At 37.6% G+C, this 17,554-nt stretch overlaps 2 protein-coding genes across 3 annotated transcripts in view; both read left to right on the plus strand.

Annotated features, from left to right (window-relative positions):
* The window catches only part of Sarm (sterile alpha and armadillo motif), a 105,191-nt gene that overhangs the window by 83,368 nt on the left and 4,269 nt on the right, over window positions 1-17,554 (plus strand). Inside the window, 10 exon segments of the mRNA XM_072303834.1 lie at window positions 7,040-7,141; window positions 8,407-8,559; window positions 9,139-9,658; window positions 10,127-10,315; window positions 10,318-10,823; window positions 11,303-11,427; window positions 12,204-12,365; window positions 15,523-15,608; window positions 15,982-16,081; window positions 16,737-16,926. Coding sequence (XP_072159935.1) covers window positions 7,040-7,141; window positions 8,407-8,559; window positions 9,139-9,658; window positions 10,127-10,315; window positions 10,318-10,823; window positions 11,303-11,427; window positions 12,204-12,365; window positions 15,523-15,608; window positions 15,982-16,081; window positions 16,737-16,926 — 2,133 coding nt within the window.
* Nup62 (nucleoporin 62) overlaps window positions 1-17,554 on the plus strand; it is a 128,341-nt gene that overhangs the window by 82,765 nt on the left and 28,022 nt on the right. The window lies entirely within an intron of this gene.

Raw genomic sequence — 17,554 nt, forward strand, 5'->3', positions numbered from 1 at the left:
TCGGGTTTTTCGTCCAAGACAAAAGAAGTTGCACAATCTTAGCAACATTGCAATGCTAGTGGTTCCTTTTTACAAAATGCAATCCAAATATCACTCGTGATTAGTGTTTGTTTTCGGTGAGCGCTTACGGGGTAAGACTTTGGTCGTGTGAATAGGGTTGCTTTAATGGCCTATGAATTTTTACTCAAGGCAACCAACTACTCGAATCTTTTTCTTTTTCATTTTTCTGTTTTTACTGTATTTTAATAAAGGACAGGCGTATAAGTGCTGTTTTTGTTATTTCGAGAAACACGTGTTTGAAGTTTCGAAATCACACGGATCGTTATGGCGAGAAGAAAGTTCAAACGGACTACTTGATGCTTAAAAATTAGAATTTGAGAGCAAATTGTTCCCGGAATATGCATTAAGACTAGTTTTATTTGAAATCATGTATATCTCAATCAGTGTTTGAAACTCACAGGCGCCAACGCGCCAAATGCGCCTTAAAAATCGGCCATGGCGCCAAAAAAATGAAGGTTCTGCGCCAACGTGGCCCCTTGAAATTGCCCCCTAAAAATCTGGATTTTCACAGGAAGTCACACAAAGAAATAAAAACAAATCCATTTGAATTGAAGAAACTTCAAATTTTCAGCACTACAAGTGAAAGCTTGCTTTTTCTATTCTTCACGATTTCATTCTTAGTGTTTTTGTCTCCCCCAAGTTACAGCTACATACTAGTCCTGTCACGAAAACATCTTGCGTCTAACTTTTCACTAAATGCGCCGTAATAGGTATATAGGTAAAAAGTCAATTTGGCCCCTAAAAAATCTTCAATGGCGCCTAAAAATTGGGCTTGATGCGCCACATGGCTCCTAAAACTCAAAGGTGAGTTTCGAACACTGACTCAATTTGTTCAAAATCTGCACTTTTTCGTCTTGTCCTCCAAGCCCCTCTTATGTCATCGCTTTACTCGCGATTTTTCCTTCGTCAGGGTTATCTACTGTCCTTCATTTTTTGCCTGGCAGTTTACACGGTGTCAAGACATTGATTTTTACGCTCACGTTCTCAGAAGTACCCCATAATTAAACAGCTCACCGTCCAAGCGAAATACGATTCCCCATATCCGATCGTTGACCGAGCCCTCGTTTTCAAGAAACATCGACGAATCGAAATTCGCGAAATTTTATCCGTAAATGTTTGCATCATTAAAGTCTGCCCTGTAAGCAAATCGTCCCGGACGTTTCAGATCTCAATATTTTCTTGAAATTCTTGACTCTGCGAAAAAACTATTACACCCATGGTCCGTAAATATTGCAACCGTCGCCAATGCGTTGGCGGATCGGTGTGCTGACTCGTCTCTGAGCAATCGCGAAGTGCGCCGTACTGGAGCTCGGGCGGCCACCCGCACGACATGGGTGTTCGTTGTTTTGCTTCGTAGAAAATCCAAACTTAGCGGAAGCTTTAAGGTTTATCTTAGCTTCTGTTTTTAGTTCGTAATATATCCTCCTCGTTTTATAGCACAATATCTTTTGTTTTCCCTTTTCAATAGTTTTTTCCACCTTGATTTTATCAATCAGTGAGACAAACTTTCGCACTGGCTACTCGACGTTAAACACGGATAGAAGTGAGAAGGAAAAACTATGGTATGCATTCTCGCGGTGGATGACGTCGCGCCTTGGTTCTCGATTTTTGTCATTATCCAGGTTAATATTAGACGTAAAAAGTTGCCGTTCGGATGGATCTTCTTATTTTTAGCTAATCCACAAGAATCAAGCATCAAAACACAATTTTGTGGCCAGCGCAACTGGACCATTATAAAATTGAGCTCTCAGTATTTCTAGGTTTTTCATGATGGTTTGCGTCCATCGAAACAGTTCCAAGTAAAGCTCTTGAACTTTTATATTTCTGAAGTTGGGCCCAAAGCAGCACAAAGCAGCCCATACTGCTGTGCTGAGGAAGAACGCCTTATGAACATTCGAGAGTTGCCAAATTTCCTTTACTAAAACGTTTATTTTTGAAAAAATTCATGAATATTTTTACCTGAAAATTTCAGAAGCTTTGTGTGAAATTGCGAACAAAATTATGTGTAAAATTAGAAGAAAAATATTCATCAGTTTACCGAGAAAGTCGTGTTTCATCCATGGAAATTTGGTAACGCCTGAAGGTTCACACGGCGTTTTTCCTTGATATGGCAGCGTAGCGGATCCCCTAGTCTTACAACGTGGATGAATCGGAGCTGGATAATAGGAGAAATTCCGGCTCGCGATTGACATGTCCGTTGGGGTGACGAGATACCTGTGCCAAGCTCGGCCGAAATTCGCGACTCGATAGGTGTAGGGTGCGGGCAGCGTGCCACGCTCGATCGCGCTTGGTTTTCGGCCCAAGCGCCAGTCTCAGCGCGGTCGTTTCGCGATTCGGCGCGAAGCTTCTGGTCATAAGTGTGGATCGGTGGATGTGCATTGTGCATGTGTGACCGATGGAGAGTCGAGAACAGGAGCAGAGGCCTGACTCGTGGCCTACCCGCCGCGGCGTTTTCCTCAGGATCACCAGCACCAGCAACGGGGTTGCTGATCAAGAACAGCAGGTTAGACATTCGACTCGGGATATACAACATTGAGCCAGTAGTCGTAGCGTCCTGTTTTTCAATTATTTCGAGTGATGAATTTTGAAAATTCGACGTATTTCTGCTAAATCGAACCAAGCGCCATGGTGGAAGGAGAAGAATGCGGGTTGGATTAGCTGGTGCAGTCGAACGACGAGCTCATTCCGTCCTATGCTCAAAATGCTTTTCCATGGCGCGTAGCTCCCTTTGATAAAAAGCGCTATATGGGATGCTACAATCCTCAAAAGGAACTCAAATTGGCACTTACAATTAGTTCCGTTCAGCAGAAATACGTCTAATCAATAAATAAATCAATTTTAATTTTATTTTTTCGGGGAGGCGGACCCCACCAAAACATTCTGAAGTATGTTTCAATAAATAATGTTTCAATCATTCACACCCCCCTGTTCAGTGCATAATTGACCTGGAATCTTCCTCTATGCATCTACATGGTCCCCGATTCTTGGCGCAAATTGCAGTCTTATTCACAGTGGCAAAATTAAGAAAAAAACCTGTGAAATCCCGGAAAGTCAGGGAAAAATCAGGGAGTTATATTGGAGGCCAGGGAATTTTTTCATTTAGAAAAAAAATTACACTGAGCGCAAATTGCATCTTTCCAAAACCAGTCCCATGTGTCTCCTTGCATTACTATCGATTCGACGGCCGGCCGTGTCAGAAGCCCCTTTCCCCTCCCTCGCGCCAAAATACTTCATAAATCACAACGCTCGAGTGCCGTATTTTACGGCGGTCAGTCCGGCTACGGCGGCCAAAAGCCGGACCGTAAAAAAGGGGCCCGTCATAGTTCGCGTCGTCGATCCGTCACGACATTGACGTTTGTCACCGGCGTGCCAAGGCTTTTCCTAAATTTAACCGAATACTTTGTCGTCCTCCTGACGCACCTACAATCGGCAATGAATCCTATCGTCCATACAATTTAACGCTTTTCCGGGCTCATCTTAGTGTGTAGTTACGCCCTTTTGTCAGTCGGGCGACGACTTCATTATTTTGTGAGGCGCTCAGAAGGGGCGCTAGGGCGCTTCCCCCACGCTTCAGTGCCGCTGCGTACTGGACACAGGTTACTTCAATACTTCGCCACCGACCTTTTTGTTTTTGTCTTCGAAACCGCGTTGTGAAGTTTGATTTTTTGTGTATTTCGGGATGTGGAATTGAGGGTGGGTTCGTTCGATGGAATCTTGCGGTCTTCTGGTTTATCTATTTTCGTATGAAATTTTTTGAAGTTTAATCGCGAAGTTTAAGGCGTTGGATTTGCTACGAAAGCGTCAACGTATACCTTAATGTTGAAGGGAAAGATTCCCTGTGAATTCTGCGATTTCCGCAAGTTTGCTGCGGAGTTATACTTTTGATTTGACGCCTCTGAGATCTCAGGTCAGTGAAGGTGATTTCGGGAATTCTTTCGAACCTTTGAACGATCGGAACCCTAGTAGCAGTGGCTCTTAAAAAAAGTTCTACAAAAAGTTGTCAAAAAAATGTAAAACCCTTGTAAATTTTAAGAGTTCGTAAATTTTTAAGTAAAAAAACTCTTAAAATATACTCGTTTTAGAAAACCCTTTTGGGGAATTCTTTTAAGTAAAAAAAATAGGGTTATTTTAATTAAAAGAAAACGTAAAATTTACGTAAAAATCAATAAACTATATCCTCAATTTTTATGGGCTGCAACTGTTCCTTTTATACTTTTTTGTTCACCACTCTTTTCCCTCGTCTTTGCCGGCAGGAAGCTAAAAAAAAAATACGTAGGTAAATTTTACTTAAAATTTTTTTTCAAACTTATGTAAAAAAAGCCCCAAAAAGGGTTTCCTTATACGAATATTTCAAGAGTTTTTTTACGTAATTTTCAAGTGGTTTTAAAGTAAATTTTAAGAGATCTCTTAAAATTTACGAGTTTTTCACAACTTTTCTCAACAGCCACTGCTACTAGGGAAGAGTCATAGATAGATTGCATTTTGCAATAAGGAACCACGATCTCCGGCTCTTCCATTAAAGCACCTATCTGCATAGGGAAACCGGTGATTCATATGTTTCGACCACTCAATTGTGCGTGAGTTCCAATAAATGACCTTCAGGTCTGCCGCAATCGTTTCCGACCCGCGCAAAGCAGACTGTAATTTTCTCGATCGCAACAATCGGTATGGAACAATTAATCGCTCAATTTTCGTTCACACTCCGCTCACAGTGACGCCGGCGAGAAGTTGATGACGGATACAATTATTTCAGTCGATTATTTTCCATGAGTGTGAGAACGAGCTTTGTTGTGCGCTGATGCTATTACAGCGTTGCAAATATCGCGGAAAAGCGTGTGATCGTGTGAAACGGGCAAAGTCGGGGAAAGTCAGAGGGATTCTGATCGTCCCAAGTAGCATTTTTAACGGAAAAATCGCGATTTTTTTATGATTTTTTAGCGATAAAGTCGCTAGGATCAACGTCTGAGCGATTATCCTCGATCTTGTTGCAATTTTATTTTCATAACGTCGCGTTCGATAAAATCGGAATTTTATATCAATTTATCACGATTTTTTGCTCGCTAATATTGGGATAATCGCCGTCGATAAAATCGCGATTATGCGCTGCTCCTTTTGATTACGATTCGCAAAATGTCGCAGGTATCTCGAAAAGCAAGCAATATTTTCGGTAGCTTGATCCATCGATCTATTAGTCATCGATATTATTGTTAAAGGAATACAATAAAGATTAATGAAAGGTACTGCTTGGGCAGGCTTATTTTTATGACCAGCGCTAAAAATACCTACTCGCTGAAAATTTTCAGAGATGCAATTGATTTGTCAGGACATCGCAATGGATTTATTGGCATCGGAATGCATGTCGTAATTTAATTGACCGATAAGTGTGTGTAGGTATGTTCTCAGAATGACAGAAATGATCTCTGAGCACCGCCAACTTTGCCCGTCGAGTAAGAGCGATGGAATCCCCCATTGCTCGGATGAAATCACCCCTTTCGCTGGCTAAAATTACTACCCAAGTAGCATAGATCGCAATAAGTAGCAATTGAAAAGTAAAAATATTGCAATTCCACCGAGTGTTGCAGGGCCAGATTTACCTACTTGCCGCCCGTGGGCCGCCTGTATTTTGCCGACCCCTTCTCATTCGTTTTGAAACATCAATAAAAACCATCAAATGAACGTATGCCAGCGGGGAAGGGGTGCATAAGACGCGTTTACTCGTGTTGGACACATTTTTTGGGAAAGCCCTGTCAACACTACCAGCAAAAGTTCACGGAACTTGGCGCGAAAGTTAAGTCTCGTAAACCTATCTCTGTGTGGACAAGGCCTTCCATTCATAAGAAATGAACCAAAAAATTATGAAAGAACAAACATAAATGTGGATTAATGATTTTAACTTCTGCCGCGTCGCCGTCGCGCAGACCGCACCGTGTTTGGCGCAATGCGTGAAGTATTCCGACAGTCTTGTAGGCGCTATGAGTTTCACGCCGACCGCTGCTGAACGCACTGTGTTTGCCGCAATGCGTGAAGTATTTGTGCATTCATGTAGGGGCTAATATGTGTTACATGCCGATCGCCGCGCCGAGGGTTTCTCCTTTTCATCTCAAGTCCTCGTCATCGTTTCTCTCCAAGTCGCGCCGTTCCAGGCCAAATTGCGTGTTTGGTTTCTCTCTTAACTCGAATAATTAAAGGCGCTGTCTCTTGTATCACTGAAAGACGACAAAAGTAGAAATTACTATACTCTCTGAAAATTAGAGATTTTGTCGCCTTTTCTCGTTTGTAATTTTTTTTTTCTAAATTCGAATTTTCTATACCTACTTTTAAAAAAATTTCAAAATTTGCTGCCCCCTATAGATTTGCCGCCATGGGCCGCGGCCCATGTGGCCACCTCTTTAATCCGGCCCTGGGGTGTTGTGTATGTTGCCTAGCTCCTATTTGAAGGGGCCCCATTTATTGAAACTTATTGCAGTAAAATTGAAATAACGTGCTATTTTTCATTGCATTGCAAATTGCCTATCTCTCTGACACGAGGGGCTCATTTTGTTGATTGTTTAAAATCGGCTCATATCGACTAAATGATGTTAAAATACTGCAATTTTATGATGCAAAAATTACAATTTTATTGAAATCGATATGCAATTTAATTTCAATATTTTCGTTGTGCTACTAGAGATTTGAAGTGCCAAGTAGATGTGCTTCCTTCAAATACCTTCATTCTACTTCTATACAGCAAACTTTGCTCATCATCATTGCTGAAGTCGAAAAATACTAAGGTATCTTAGGTTTGTGACGTTGCACAAATCGTGTTTTTTCAAAATCAAACCAGCCAACAGTTTTCTTTAAATTTTATGTGAATCATTTTATATTTTCATTGTGTATTTGTAATTTATTTTTTTTTTTTTTTTTTTTTTTTTTTTTTTTTTTTTTTTTTTTTTTAAGCGATCCAACCTTTTACTAAATTGTTAATTCTTCCGTGTTACAGGAGCAGAGGTGCTTAAAGTCCAACGAAATGAGCCATGAGGAATCGCAAAACATGAGTTCCGCCAGCGTCAAATTGCAAACTGAGTCGTACAGTGCTGAGAAGGTAATACATGTTTTTTCCTCCTCATACTTACCTACATTACGACAACTGAGGGGCTTGGAGGACAATGCGCATAAGTGCAGTTTTTGCTATTTCGAGAAATATGCGTTTGAAGTTTCGAAATTATTAGGATCCTTGTGGTGGAAATAAAGTTCAAACTGACTGTTTGATGCTTAAAAATTTGAATTTGGAAGCGAATTTTGCACAGAATATGCATTAAGACTAGTTTTACTTGAAATCTGTAATATCTCAATTTTTTCAAAAACCACACTTATGCGCCATGTCTTCCAAGCCCCTCAACTATACAAATGAGACTCAGGTTGTAGTAAATTCTTCCATGGAAATTTGTTTATAAATTTATCAGAATAACTGATGTTCGTTAAATAGGTACTTGCGGTCATCAGTTGTCTCCTATTTTTATGATAGAACCCATTTTCATAAAGATACTCACTGAACTTCTTAAGAAAACCTATTACAAGCATTGGGTACAGGTCTCATTAAAAGATGGACATATTTTCCTTATGGGTATGATTAGGGTTTTATCAAATTCTAGTAGCCACTTTAATGATCTCAGGTCTCCCTGGTTTCATTAGAAAAATGCAGATATTACGAGCAATAGTATCACCAGCATACTATCTTGACTTCATCACCATTAGAACCTCTAATTCAGGGATCAGTTCAGTTAAATTTTGAGGAGGAAGGGAGCAAAACCTAAATAATATCTCCTCAGTTGCCTTAAATTTACCAAAATCAACCCAAGAGAAAAAAGCTCAACTTTTAATAAAACAGCTTATTATCGAACTGGAGGAGATTATTTAACGCTGTATCAGTTCGCTTTCAACTTTAAGGGTAGGCAGCTGGAGCTTTCACTTGCCTAGCTCGAATAGTATCATCGTGAATAGTAGTGACAGGCTCTTTCGAGTCAGACACGAATAAGAGCTTTTTACCAAACGGGTGTATTGTGATAATACCTGATCAGCAAGAATCGATAGAAACAGATGAACGCAAAGCGATCGACATCGATTTGATCCAGGAATAGTAGGAAAGCAGGTTTGTTTTTATTTTACGATCAAATTATGTTCATCAAAACATATTGAAATAATGAAGAGAGGAAGTGTAGAAATTATAATTCAGGGCAAAGCATCTGAAGCTAGTGTGATACTTAATCATAAAGTGTTTAACATTGAAAGATGTTCAATGATCACAGAATAACTCCAATAATTCGTATAAATCTCAGAGAACTCATTACAATTTATTTGAAATTCCAGAAAGCCATGGCCTCACAACAGCAAAGGCAGTCTGTCACCTCCACTGGAATTTTCAACAAAGAAAAGCATATAGCTCAGTCGGCACAATCAAATATTACAATTACATCTAAAGGAGTATGCACAAAATCTCTTATGACCTCAGCCTCATCGCAGGTATGTATCTACAAGTTTTACTCAAAGCTACTTTAATTGAAGGATAATAGTCATGTTCGAAAGTTTGCACGAGAAATTCTTATTTTTCTTGAAATATTTTCTTAATTTTCTACCATCCACTCAAATGAATAATTGATAAAAAATGAGATAATAATTAGAACAAGTTACGAGTCACCCAAAGTATTCCTTGATCAAGCATTTTAGTAGCTCTTACATTCTGATAAAATGATTGAGTATCAAAGTTCCATGTATCCAAAACCATTCACAAAAAAGTTCCATTTCCTTATTTTAATATACTTTTTTTGACAGTCAAATAAATATTTTCCATTAAAGAGGCAATTTTGATTAATATGTTAGCCGTCACAAAATAAATACCAATAGAATCAAAGAAAAGAAAAATGAAACCTTAGAAATTAACAAACAGAAACAATAGGAGTCTAATTAACAGCGTTGTATTAGTAAATATCAACACTTTCTAAACTCTTTCCAGAAAGAAGGTTTTCTGACCTCTGATTAATCAGTTTAATTTTTCTTATGTCCCTCTGAGGGTTACTGACCTCTTATTTTCCAATTTTGCAGTTGAGTCAGTTAATGAATGGCACAAACAAGACTTTGTCCCTGAAACTTGGAAACACAGAAGAAGAAGTTTTGAATTCCAATTTTGAAGACCTAGAAAGGCTATGCGCTCCCGGTGCCACTCAACAAGACGTAGAAAAAGCAATCCTGAAGTATTCACTCTGCCTGGACTCATTCATGAAAGGTTTGAGCTCCGGAAAGTATTCCGAGGCAGAAGCACCTCGAACTCTGAACTGCATCAACGAAATGATGCAAAAAGCATGGGCTGTCCCAACTCACGGTCATGAGCTGGGCTACTCTCTCTGTAATACTCTCCGAAATTGCGGTGGACTGGATCTCTTGATGACCAACTGTTCTTCAACAAACGATGACCTGAGGTTCTCCACAGCAAAACTCCTTGAGCAATGCTTGACCACTGAAAACAGAGCTCACGTCGTTGCCAATGGTTTGGAAAAAGTTGTCAAAGCAGCCTGCAGCTGCACAAAGAATACTCACTCAGCTCAGCACTCACGTGTTGGAACAGGTAATTGTTTTTGAAAAAAATTCTAAAGGCTCTTTTCTGTATTGCATGAGGACGTACTTCTTTACTTTTTTGCTTCCCTTATGGGTAGAGAAAGAAGTATCATTTAAAAAAAAAAAAAAATGCCCAAATTGGTATCCGAAAACGGATATTGCTCTGATGTATGTTCATTGATCTCATTGGAAAGAGGTAGGAATATGAATCCAGTAATTTAAAAACTTCAAATTGTTGTGGAATCAACTGTAGTTCATTTATTGCGCAAAGAACATCATTTTCTAATTTCTTTTTAAGAAATGCTGTTTTCAAATTTCATCTAATGTAGTTAAAAATATTTTAAAAGTGCATTTAGTCCGTCTATTTCAAAAGAATGTTTTTTGCTATAATAATTAATCAAAATGTTTCCAAAAAAATTCCCCACTGTAACAGAGGGTCAAAATCATATTTTACCCTTTTTGTTGCTTCATTTTTCAGGGATTCTCGAACATTTGTTCAAGCACAGTGAAGGTGCTTGCAGTGACCTCATTGACCTAGGAGGTTTGGACACAGTACTTTTCGAGTGTAGAAAAAGTGACATTGAAACATTGCGACATTGTGCTGGTGCCCTCGCAAACCTGTCTCTATATGGTGGTGCTGACAACCAAGAAGCAATGATCCAGCGAAAAGCCCCATGTGGCTGTTCCCTCTCGCCTTCAACAACGACGATCACATCAAATACTATGCATGCTTGGCTATTACCATTCTGGTGGCTAATAAAGAAATTGAAGCAGCTGTGCTCCAGTCGGGAACTCTGGATTTGGTTGAACCATTTGTTACGTCACATTCACCCTCGGAGTTTGCTAAGTCCAACGAAGCTCACGCTCATGGGCAAAGTAAAAACTGGTTGCAAAAATTAGTTCCCGTTCTCAACTCCAAACGAGAGGAAGCACGGAACTTGGCCGCATTCCACTTTTGCATGGAGGCTGGCATCAAGAAACAGCAAGGAAAGTCCGATCTGTTCCGTGAGATTGGAGCAATTGAACCGTTGAAGAAGGTGGCGAGTTGTCCAAATGCAATTGCTTCTAAATTTGCGGCCCAGGCTTTGCGGTTGATGGGTGAGGAAGTTCCACATAAGTTGAGTCAGCAGGTTCCTCTATGGTCGATTGAGGATGTACGCGAGTGGGTCAAGCAGGTAAATAGAATCTTTTCATGAGGTTAATTGCTTTATTTAGATCTTCAATTTTCAGCAGTGTAAATTTGACCAACAAAAAGTTAAAGAACTTGAACCCACTGAGACAAATATTTTAGGAATTAATTTTTGGACGAAAAAATCACAATTATTTTAGTTATCATCAGAAGATATGATTCTTTAGTAACCCATAGAATAAATTTTGAACAGCTCAGTTCTATTTTAAGCTGATGAAAGGCTAAGTACTATTACAATTCAACATTTTTCTAAACATGGAGTATTAAACATTTTGACAGTTTTTTCTTGAAACCAAGTTTTTTGAACTGCTAACTTCATACTGTCATACCTCTGGTTTGATTTGACATTTATAAGCTTTTGTCACGCAAAAATATTTGTCAAGCAATCCACTGAGCCGCAGTGAAATATCAATTTCATTTGATTTTTCAATGTTTTCCTAATTAATTTCCGATGTTTTCTTCCAGATTGGCTTCCCAGAGTTTGCAGCTAATTTTGTAGAAAGTCGAGTTGATGGTGATTTGTTACTTCAATTAACCGAAGAAAATCTGAAGTATGACATTGGAATAAAAAATGGACTCAGGCTCAAAGGGTAATTTTTGTCAACATTCTTCTCTGATTCGTTCTTTCTTTTTTTGCAGGAATGTTAAATCATTAATTTTTAAAGTATAACATAATTTACCAGACGAAACCTTAGTTTGAGTCGAATTCATTTTATAAGGGCTTTTAAAATTCACTGAATTCCATAGAACCAGCAAAATCTTTAAAAGCTTCCCTTACGAGCTAATTTTTTTCACATCTCTGTGCTTGTATCCAAAGGTAGTATTTAACATATACTTCTAATATTTTCTTTGTTTTTACCTCGAACATCCTTTAGGGGTAATTTGGTACCTACTGCCCCATCCCTACTCACGATCAGTCTAAACTCCACCACCAGCCCAAGGCACTACTGATTAAAGTCATTAGACGTGGGTTACTCAATTGAGAAACAAATTCAGGATCTGTTAAAATACATCTGTATCACAAATACATCATGTATCTGTATGAATACAGTATACTGCCATGCCAAGGAAGAACGCTGTATGAACATTCGAGAGTTGCCAAATTTCTTCTTCAAAAATAAATATTTTTGAAGAAAGATAATATGAATATTTTTCATTGAAATTCTCAAACTTTTTAGATCATACTACGAACGAAATCCTGTTGAAGATTTTTTGGGCAAATGACGTTTCAGATTTATTTCTTTTATTTTGATTTTTTTAATTTAAACACTCGACAATTCTTTCTTTGCTTAAAGTTTGTTTGAGTTACTTTATGCAAGTAATTAGTGTTCAAGAGCCTAACTCATGTTGATTTTAAATGTTACAGATTCATGCGAGAAATGAACAACTTGAAAACAATGGCAGATTACAGTAGTAGGGACCCGACAAGGCTCAATGATTTACTGCAAAATATCGGGCCACTCTATGGATCCATGTCAATTTATGCTTACTCAATGTTAACAGCAGGTGTAGACAAAGACTCATTAAGGTTTGTTCCTTACTTGGCCATCAGTATTTAAATTTAAGGCTAAATCTCAAAAGTCCAAGGCTTACTTAAGTTAAACTTTCAAGTTTTGAAATTTTTCTACAGTGATCCTGAATTTTCTCTCTTTAGAAAGGAAAAACAAGCAGTGAACTCCAACACAATGTGTTGATAAGGCGCGTCATTAACTCGCACATATCAACCCCTCTAGTTCTCATTTACAAAGATTTCAAAATAGGCAAGTAGCACAGCAAGAGAATTCATACGATCCAACACTTCAACGACGCACTTTGACGAGACCGTGTATTGTGAATGTAGAAAGCTATTCGATCTACTTTAAGTTTTTTGATCTGCCTCAAGCAAAATCTTATCAGATTCTTGAAGAAAAGTGCTACGGAATAATTTAAGCGAAGAAAGGAAAAATTCTGTCGAACTCCTAAAAGATAAAGGCGATTTAAAGGTATTTTGGGGCTGAAATACCCAAATCACCGGTAGTATAAATCCCTTTATATTATTGAAAAGAAATTGACTCGATATAAATGCAATTGCATTAAATACGTCTTGATTTTGTTATTTTAAACGTCTTTCCATGCAAAGAAGTTCAACCATGTCGTTACTTCATTCATTCATGAATTGAAAGTAAGCCGTCTACATCCCGAAAATCTACTGATTTGCCGTAAAAAATTGCAGAAACTTGATATACCAGGTCGATGCACCCACTCGTTGAATTTACCAACCAATTTCGTGAGTGCAAATGTGTGAAAATCAATATGCTAAAGTCATTTTGGGTGCATTTATTTTTCATGAAACAATATTAATTTCAATCCTAAAAAACCATCAATTTTCCATATAAAATTGAAAAAATCAAAATATGTCGACTCCTCGACGTGAAAATTAGATTCTACGTGTGTGTAAATACTTGAACAGAATATATGCTGAACAGAAACTATGTGTGGACACAGTCAGAAGCCCGCGGCAACATTAATTCAACAGAAAAACTAAAAATAAGATCGGATTTTAGCCGCTTTGCCCGCCTCTCCTCGTTACTTACAACAAACCGTTCTTATGCTCATCTCAAAATTTTTCTCAGAGCTTTGGGTTATTATCAGCTTCCATTTAAACTCCGGCTCGATGGCCGAATCGGCTGCCAAAAAAGCAAGCCACTGTTGAAGGGTTCTATGAGAAATTCGTGATATTATCGGCTCTCAGGAAATCACCCCATGGATAAAATTGGTGGTATAAATGTTTAAGTGCTTAAAATAATCGTATTCAAGAAACTAAGGAATTGAACTATGGAGTCAATTTCTTTTTAATAATATAACGGGATTTACTACCGTGATTTAGCTATTATAGCCCCAGAATACTTTTAAAGCGCCTTTACGTTCCAGAATCTCGACGAATTTATTTTTTTTTTGGCTTAAAACGATTCAAGAGACACTGTAGTCAAAAATATAAAGATTTTTCGATTTGGACGTTTAAAAAATGTTTAACTCGTTCAGGCACACCGTGTATTGTATGGAGTACTGTTGTTATTCGACCCTTCTCTTCAGGTCAAAATTCTTACAAAGAAGCCCCTTGCAAGATGCGAATTCTTTGTAATTTCTCCCAGTTTTTTCACCGTTAGGTATATAATTGAATTGCTTGTCAAATTCTGAGGTTAATTATATTTAATTGTAATTTATACATTTCTTTTTTTTCCCCTTCATTTTATTTTTTGTATCGAGAAGTCGAGGTTTTGTTGATTTCTTCGGATTTCGATTACTGTAACTTCTCTTCTATTCGGCCGATTTTTATGAATGAGACCTCTTTCAATTCGTCTTTGAACGGAGAGTTAGGAAAAAATTGCTAGGTACTCGCGAAACAATTTTTTCGAAAATTTGCTGGATTCCAGCGTGACGGTGAAATGGGTAATCGAGTGAAAGTAATTAGGTCTGACTGCGGCGAGGGCCACGAGGGTCGCCTTATTGTTCTTCAGCTGGGAGGCCACGCGGCGAACCGAGCCACGATCGGGACACTACCTGGGTTTCTGCCTGCCTGTGCACTGTTTTGGCCTGATAGGGGAGTGAATTTCTGTATGGGCCACGATTAGCACATGGTCTAATGAGTCTCGAGGCTCATCACAGATTGCACTTACCACTATCCTGCTGGCCGTGGCTATCAGAGCAAGGGGTACCAACTTTTGAAAAGCATAGCAGGGTTATGGAGATCTGTCAAAGCAACGTTTAGAACAAAACGGAGTGAGTGAAATTCTCATTCAAGGAGTGCCGAACTGGTCAGCCATCCTCGAATCAGTTCGCTTGCTTCCGCTTATATATGCATATTTTAAATCAGCGCGCCCCATTCTTAGGCTTTTTTTAAAAAAACCAAGTAACGTAGACTCTTGGTATTCACTGTATATAAACTAATGAGCTCCAGAATGAGAAACAACTTTAAATCATAATTATTGACGTATAAATAAACTTTTTACACGCTTTGGAAAATCTCAGAAGTTCGCGGTAGTCACTTTTCGGTAAGGAACTAAGGGACTCGGTTATTGTATCGAGCAGGGTTCGAAACGATCGCAAAGGCGGTATACTACGTATACGCGCCAAAAGTAGCAAGAATCTAGTCACATCTAATGTGACTTCATTATTTCTCTAAATTAAAGACCTGTGTTTACTGTTTACAGTCCTCTTGGACCCTTACAATCTTTCAATGTCCTTCTTCAGTAGATTTTATCGTAAAAATTTTTCCTCACAGTTTTGTGCCTATAATTTGAAATTTTGTCTTCTAATAAATAATCCAGATCTCAAGAAATCTTGGAAATAATCTAGTCACATAATGTGACTTCATCATTTCTCTAAATTAAAGACCTTTCTTTACAGTTTATAGTCCTCTTGAACACTTTCAATCTTTCAATTTTCTGCTTTAGTGGATTTTATCGTAAAAATTTTTTCTCATAGTTTTGTGTTCATAATTTGGAATTTTGTCTTCTCATACATTAATGTAAGGTTTTAATTTGAAGCAAACAGTTTAATTCAACTGATATAATTAGTGAAGTCATTTTGTAATCGAGTATTTTGTTTTTGTATCAGTGAAAAATTTAGACTCAGTCTGATAAAAAATTCATCATTGAACTTCAGTTACTGCGTTATTTCTTACTTTACGTTTTCATTTTTCACAGAAATTTAACAGAGGAACAATTGCAGCAGGAGTGTGGAATAGAAAACAGTATTCATCGAGGCAGAATCATGGAAGCTATAAGTGGAAGTGAGTTTTTAAAAAGTTAATTTTCTAATCTCTTTTTCAGAAAATATTGTTTGTGTAACTGTGTAATATTGTATTTACCCCTTCAAAACTTAAAAATTTTCTCTCTCCTGGAAAAGCTTTACAGACCAAAAGAGACATAGACATATCATCTATTTGAGGCCAAAGAAGAGGCAACGTAGTGCCAGGAATTGGATTTTTTTAATCCCCTTCCCTCTTGAAATGCTTGTGTAACACAGGTCTACACTGCTACAAAAAAATTCCCATGTTTTATTTGACCCTTCTCCCCTCGAATTAGCATCTTGTGTGCATTTTGTAACTACTTGATTTGGAATTGTGATAATTAACATTTTATGGTCTTTTCCATTTCTTCCAGTGATCAAAGACACACTGGTCTGTTCCTCCGAAAGTGTCGTTGACAAACCTCTAGATGTCTTCATAAGTTACCGGAGATCAAATGGTTCACAGTTAGCAAGGTATGTTAGAATACTCACCATGATTCTTTCAGAAAAACACTTTATTTCATTTTGAAATTCACAAGTCTTCATTTATTAGTCTCTCCACTTTTTTCTAATTGTATTGTCATATTTTATTGACATTTTTCCTTAAAATTCATAATTTACATTATTTACTTCTTTTTGTCTATTTTTCAAGTTACGGTCTCTTATATATCCAAGTCTAAAGTTGAGAAATCCATTGCAACACTTTAAAATCTCTGATCATGTTTTATTTTTTAAAGAGGAAACCAAAATGTCTCCTCGAAATTTTCTGTAAATATGTTGGAATCAAAGAGGAAAATTCTCTGAAAATTAGAATAGAGCTTTTGAAAAATAATAAATGAGCAGTATTTTGCAATGTCTCGATGCAGATATGCTTTTTTAGACTTCAACCATCAATAGCAGAGAAGTATGTAGAGGGGTCTTAATCTAATCAATCTTAGACCTAAATATCTTCAACACCTTTGGATTCATTGCTGCTCAAAAATGCTATATTTCTATCAAAACTTTCAGAACAGTTTATATCTATATTATGTCTAATTAGGAGCCATCCATCCAGTGAAATGTATACTATGAATGGGGAGGAATAATCATCGGTTTAATTATAATTCGTTTTTTTGTTTTTTTCTTTCAGTTTATTAAAAGTCCACTTACAAGTCAGAAACTTCACAGCATTTATCGATGTTGAGAAACTAGAAGCTGGCAAATTCGACAATAATCTCCTCAATAGTATTAGGCAAGCTCGCCATTTCCTATTAATATTAACGCCCAACGCGCTTCATAGGTGCATTGGTGATACAGAGTGCAAGGATTGGGTTCACAAAGTAAGTCTCATATTTATTTTTGTTAATTTCTTTAAGTAACTTCTGATTGGATGAGTATACAGTTGATCCGAATAAACCAACAAAACAAAATTTACAAAGGAAGGTCAGTTTTATGATTTCAGATGAAAAAGAGGAACTAAATAAAAGTCAACACAGTGACTCAATGTTTCGTACAAACAAGACAATGTGTTGTGCAGACAATTTTCAATCTTTTTTAAATTAAAATTACTCATAGGCTTTTTCATTTAGATACATAATATCTTATTTTCCAACTGGTGGCAGAGATCAAGTTTTTAGTTTCAGGAAAAAAAGAAACAACAAAATTCTTTAAGGTGATTCGATGGACGCCATATTTTGTGTCAGAACGGCATGCGACATATTGCATCAATTGGTTCCGTTTTTTCAGCTACTTGTCATTTTTCTCCAATTTTGAGATCGCAATTCTGTTGTCAGGAGACTAAAGCACTCACTTACCAATTTTAACAAAGAAATTCAACGTAATAAAGGCGTGGTTTTTTTAGAGGGAAAATATCGCATTCAAGTGCAGTTTCAATATCAGTATCGATTGCGATGTTTTCTCTCTGAAAAAACCACGCCTTTATTACGTTGAATTTCTTTGTTAAATTTG

The sequence above is a fragment of the Bemisia tabaci genome, chromosome 8 (genome assembly GCF_918797505.1).
Source record: "Bemisia tabaci chromosome 8, PGI_BMITA_v3".
Lineage (NCBI taxonomy): Eukaryota > Metazoa > Arthropoda > Insecta > Hemiptera > Aleyrodidae > Bemisia > Bemisia tabaci.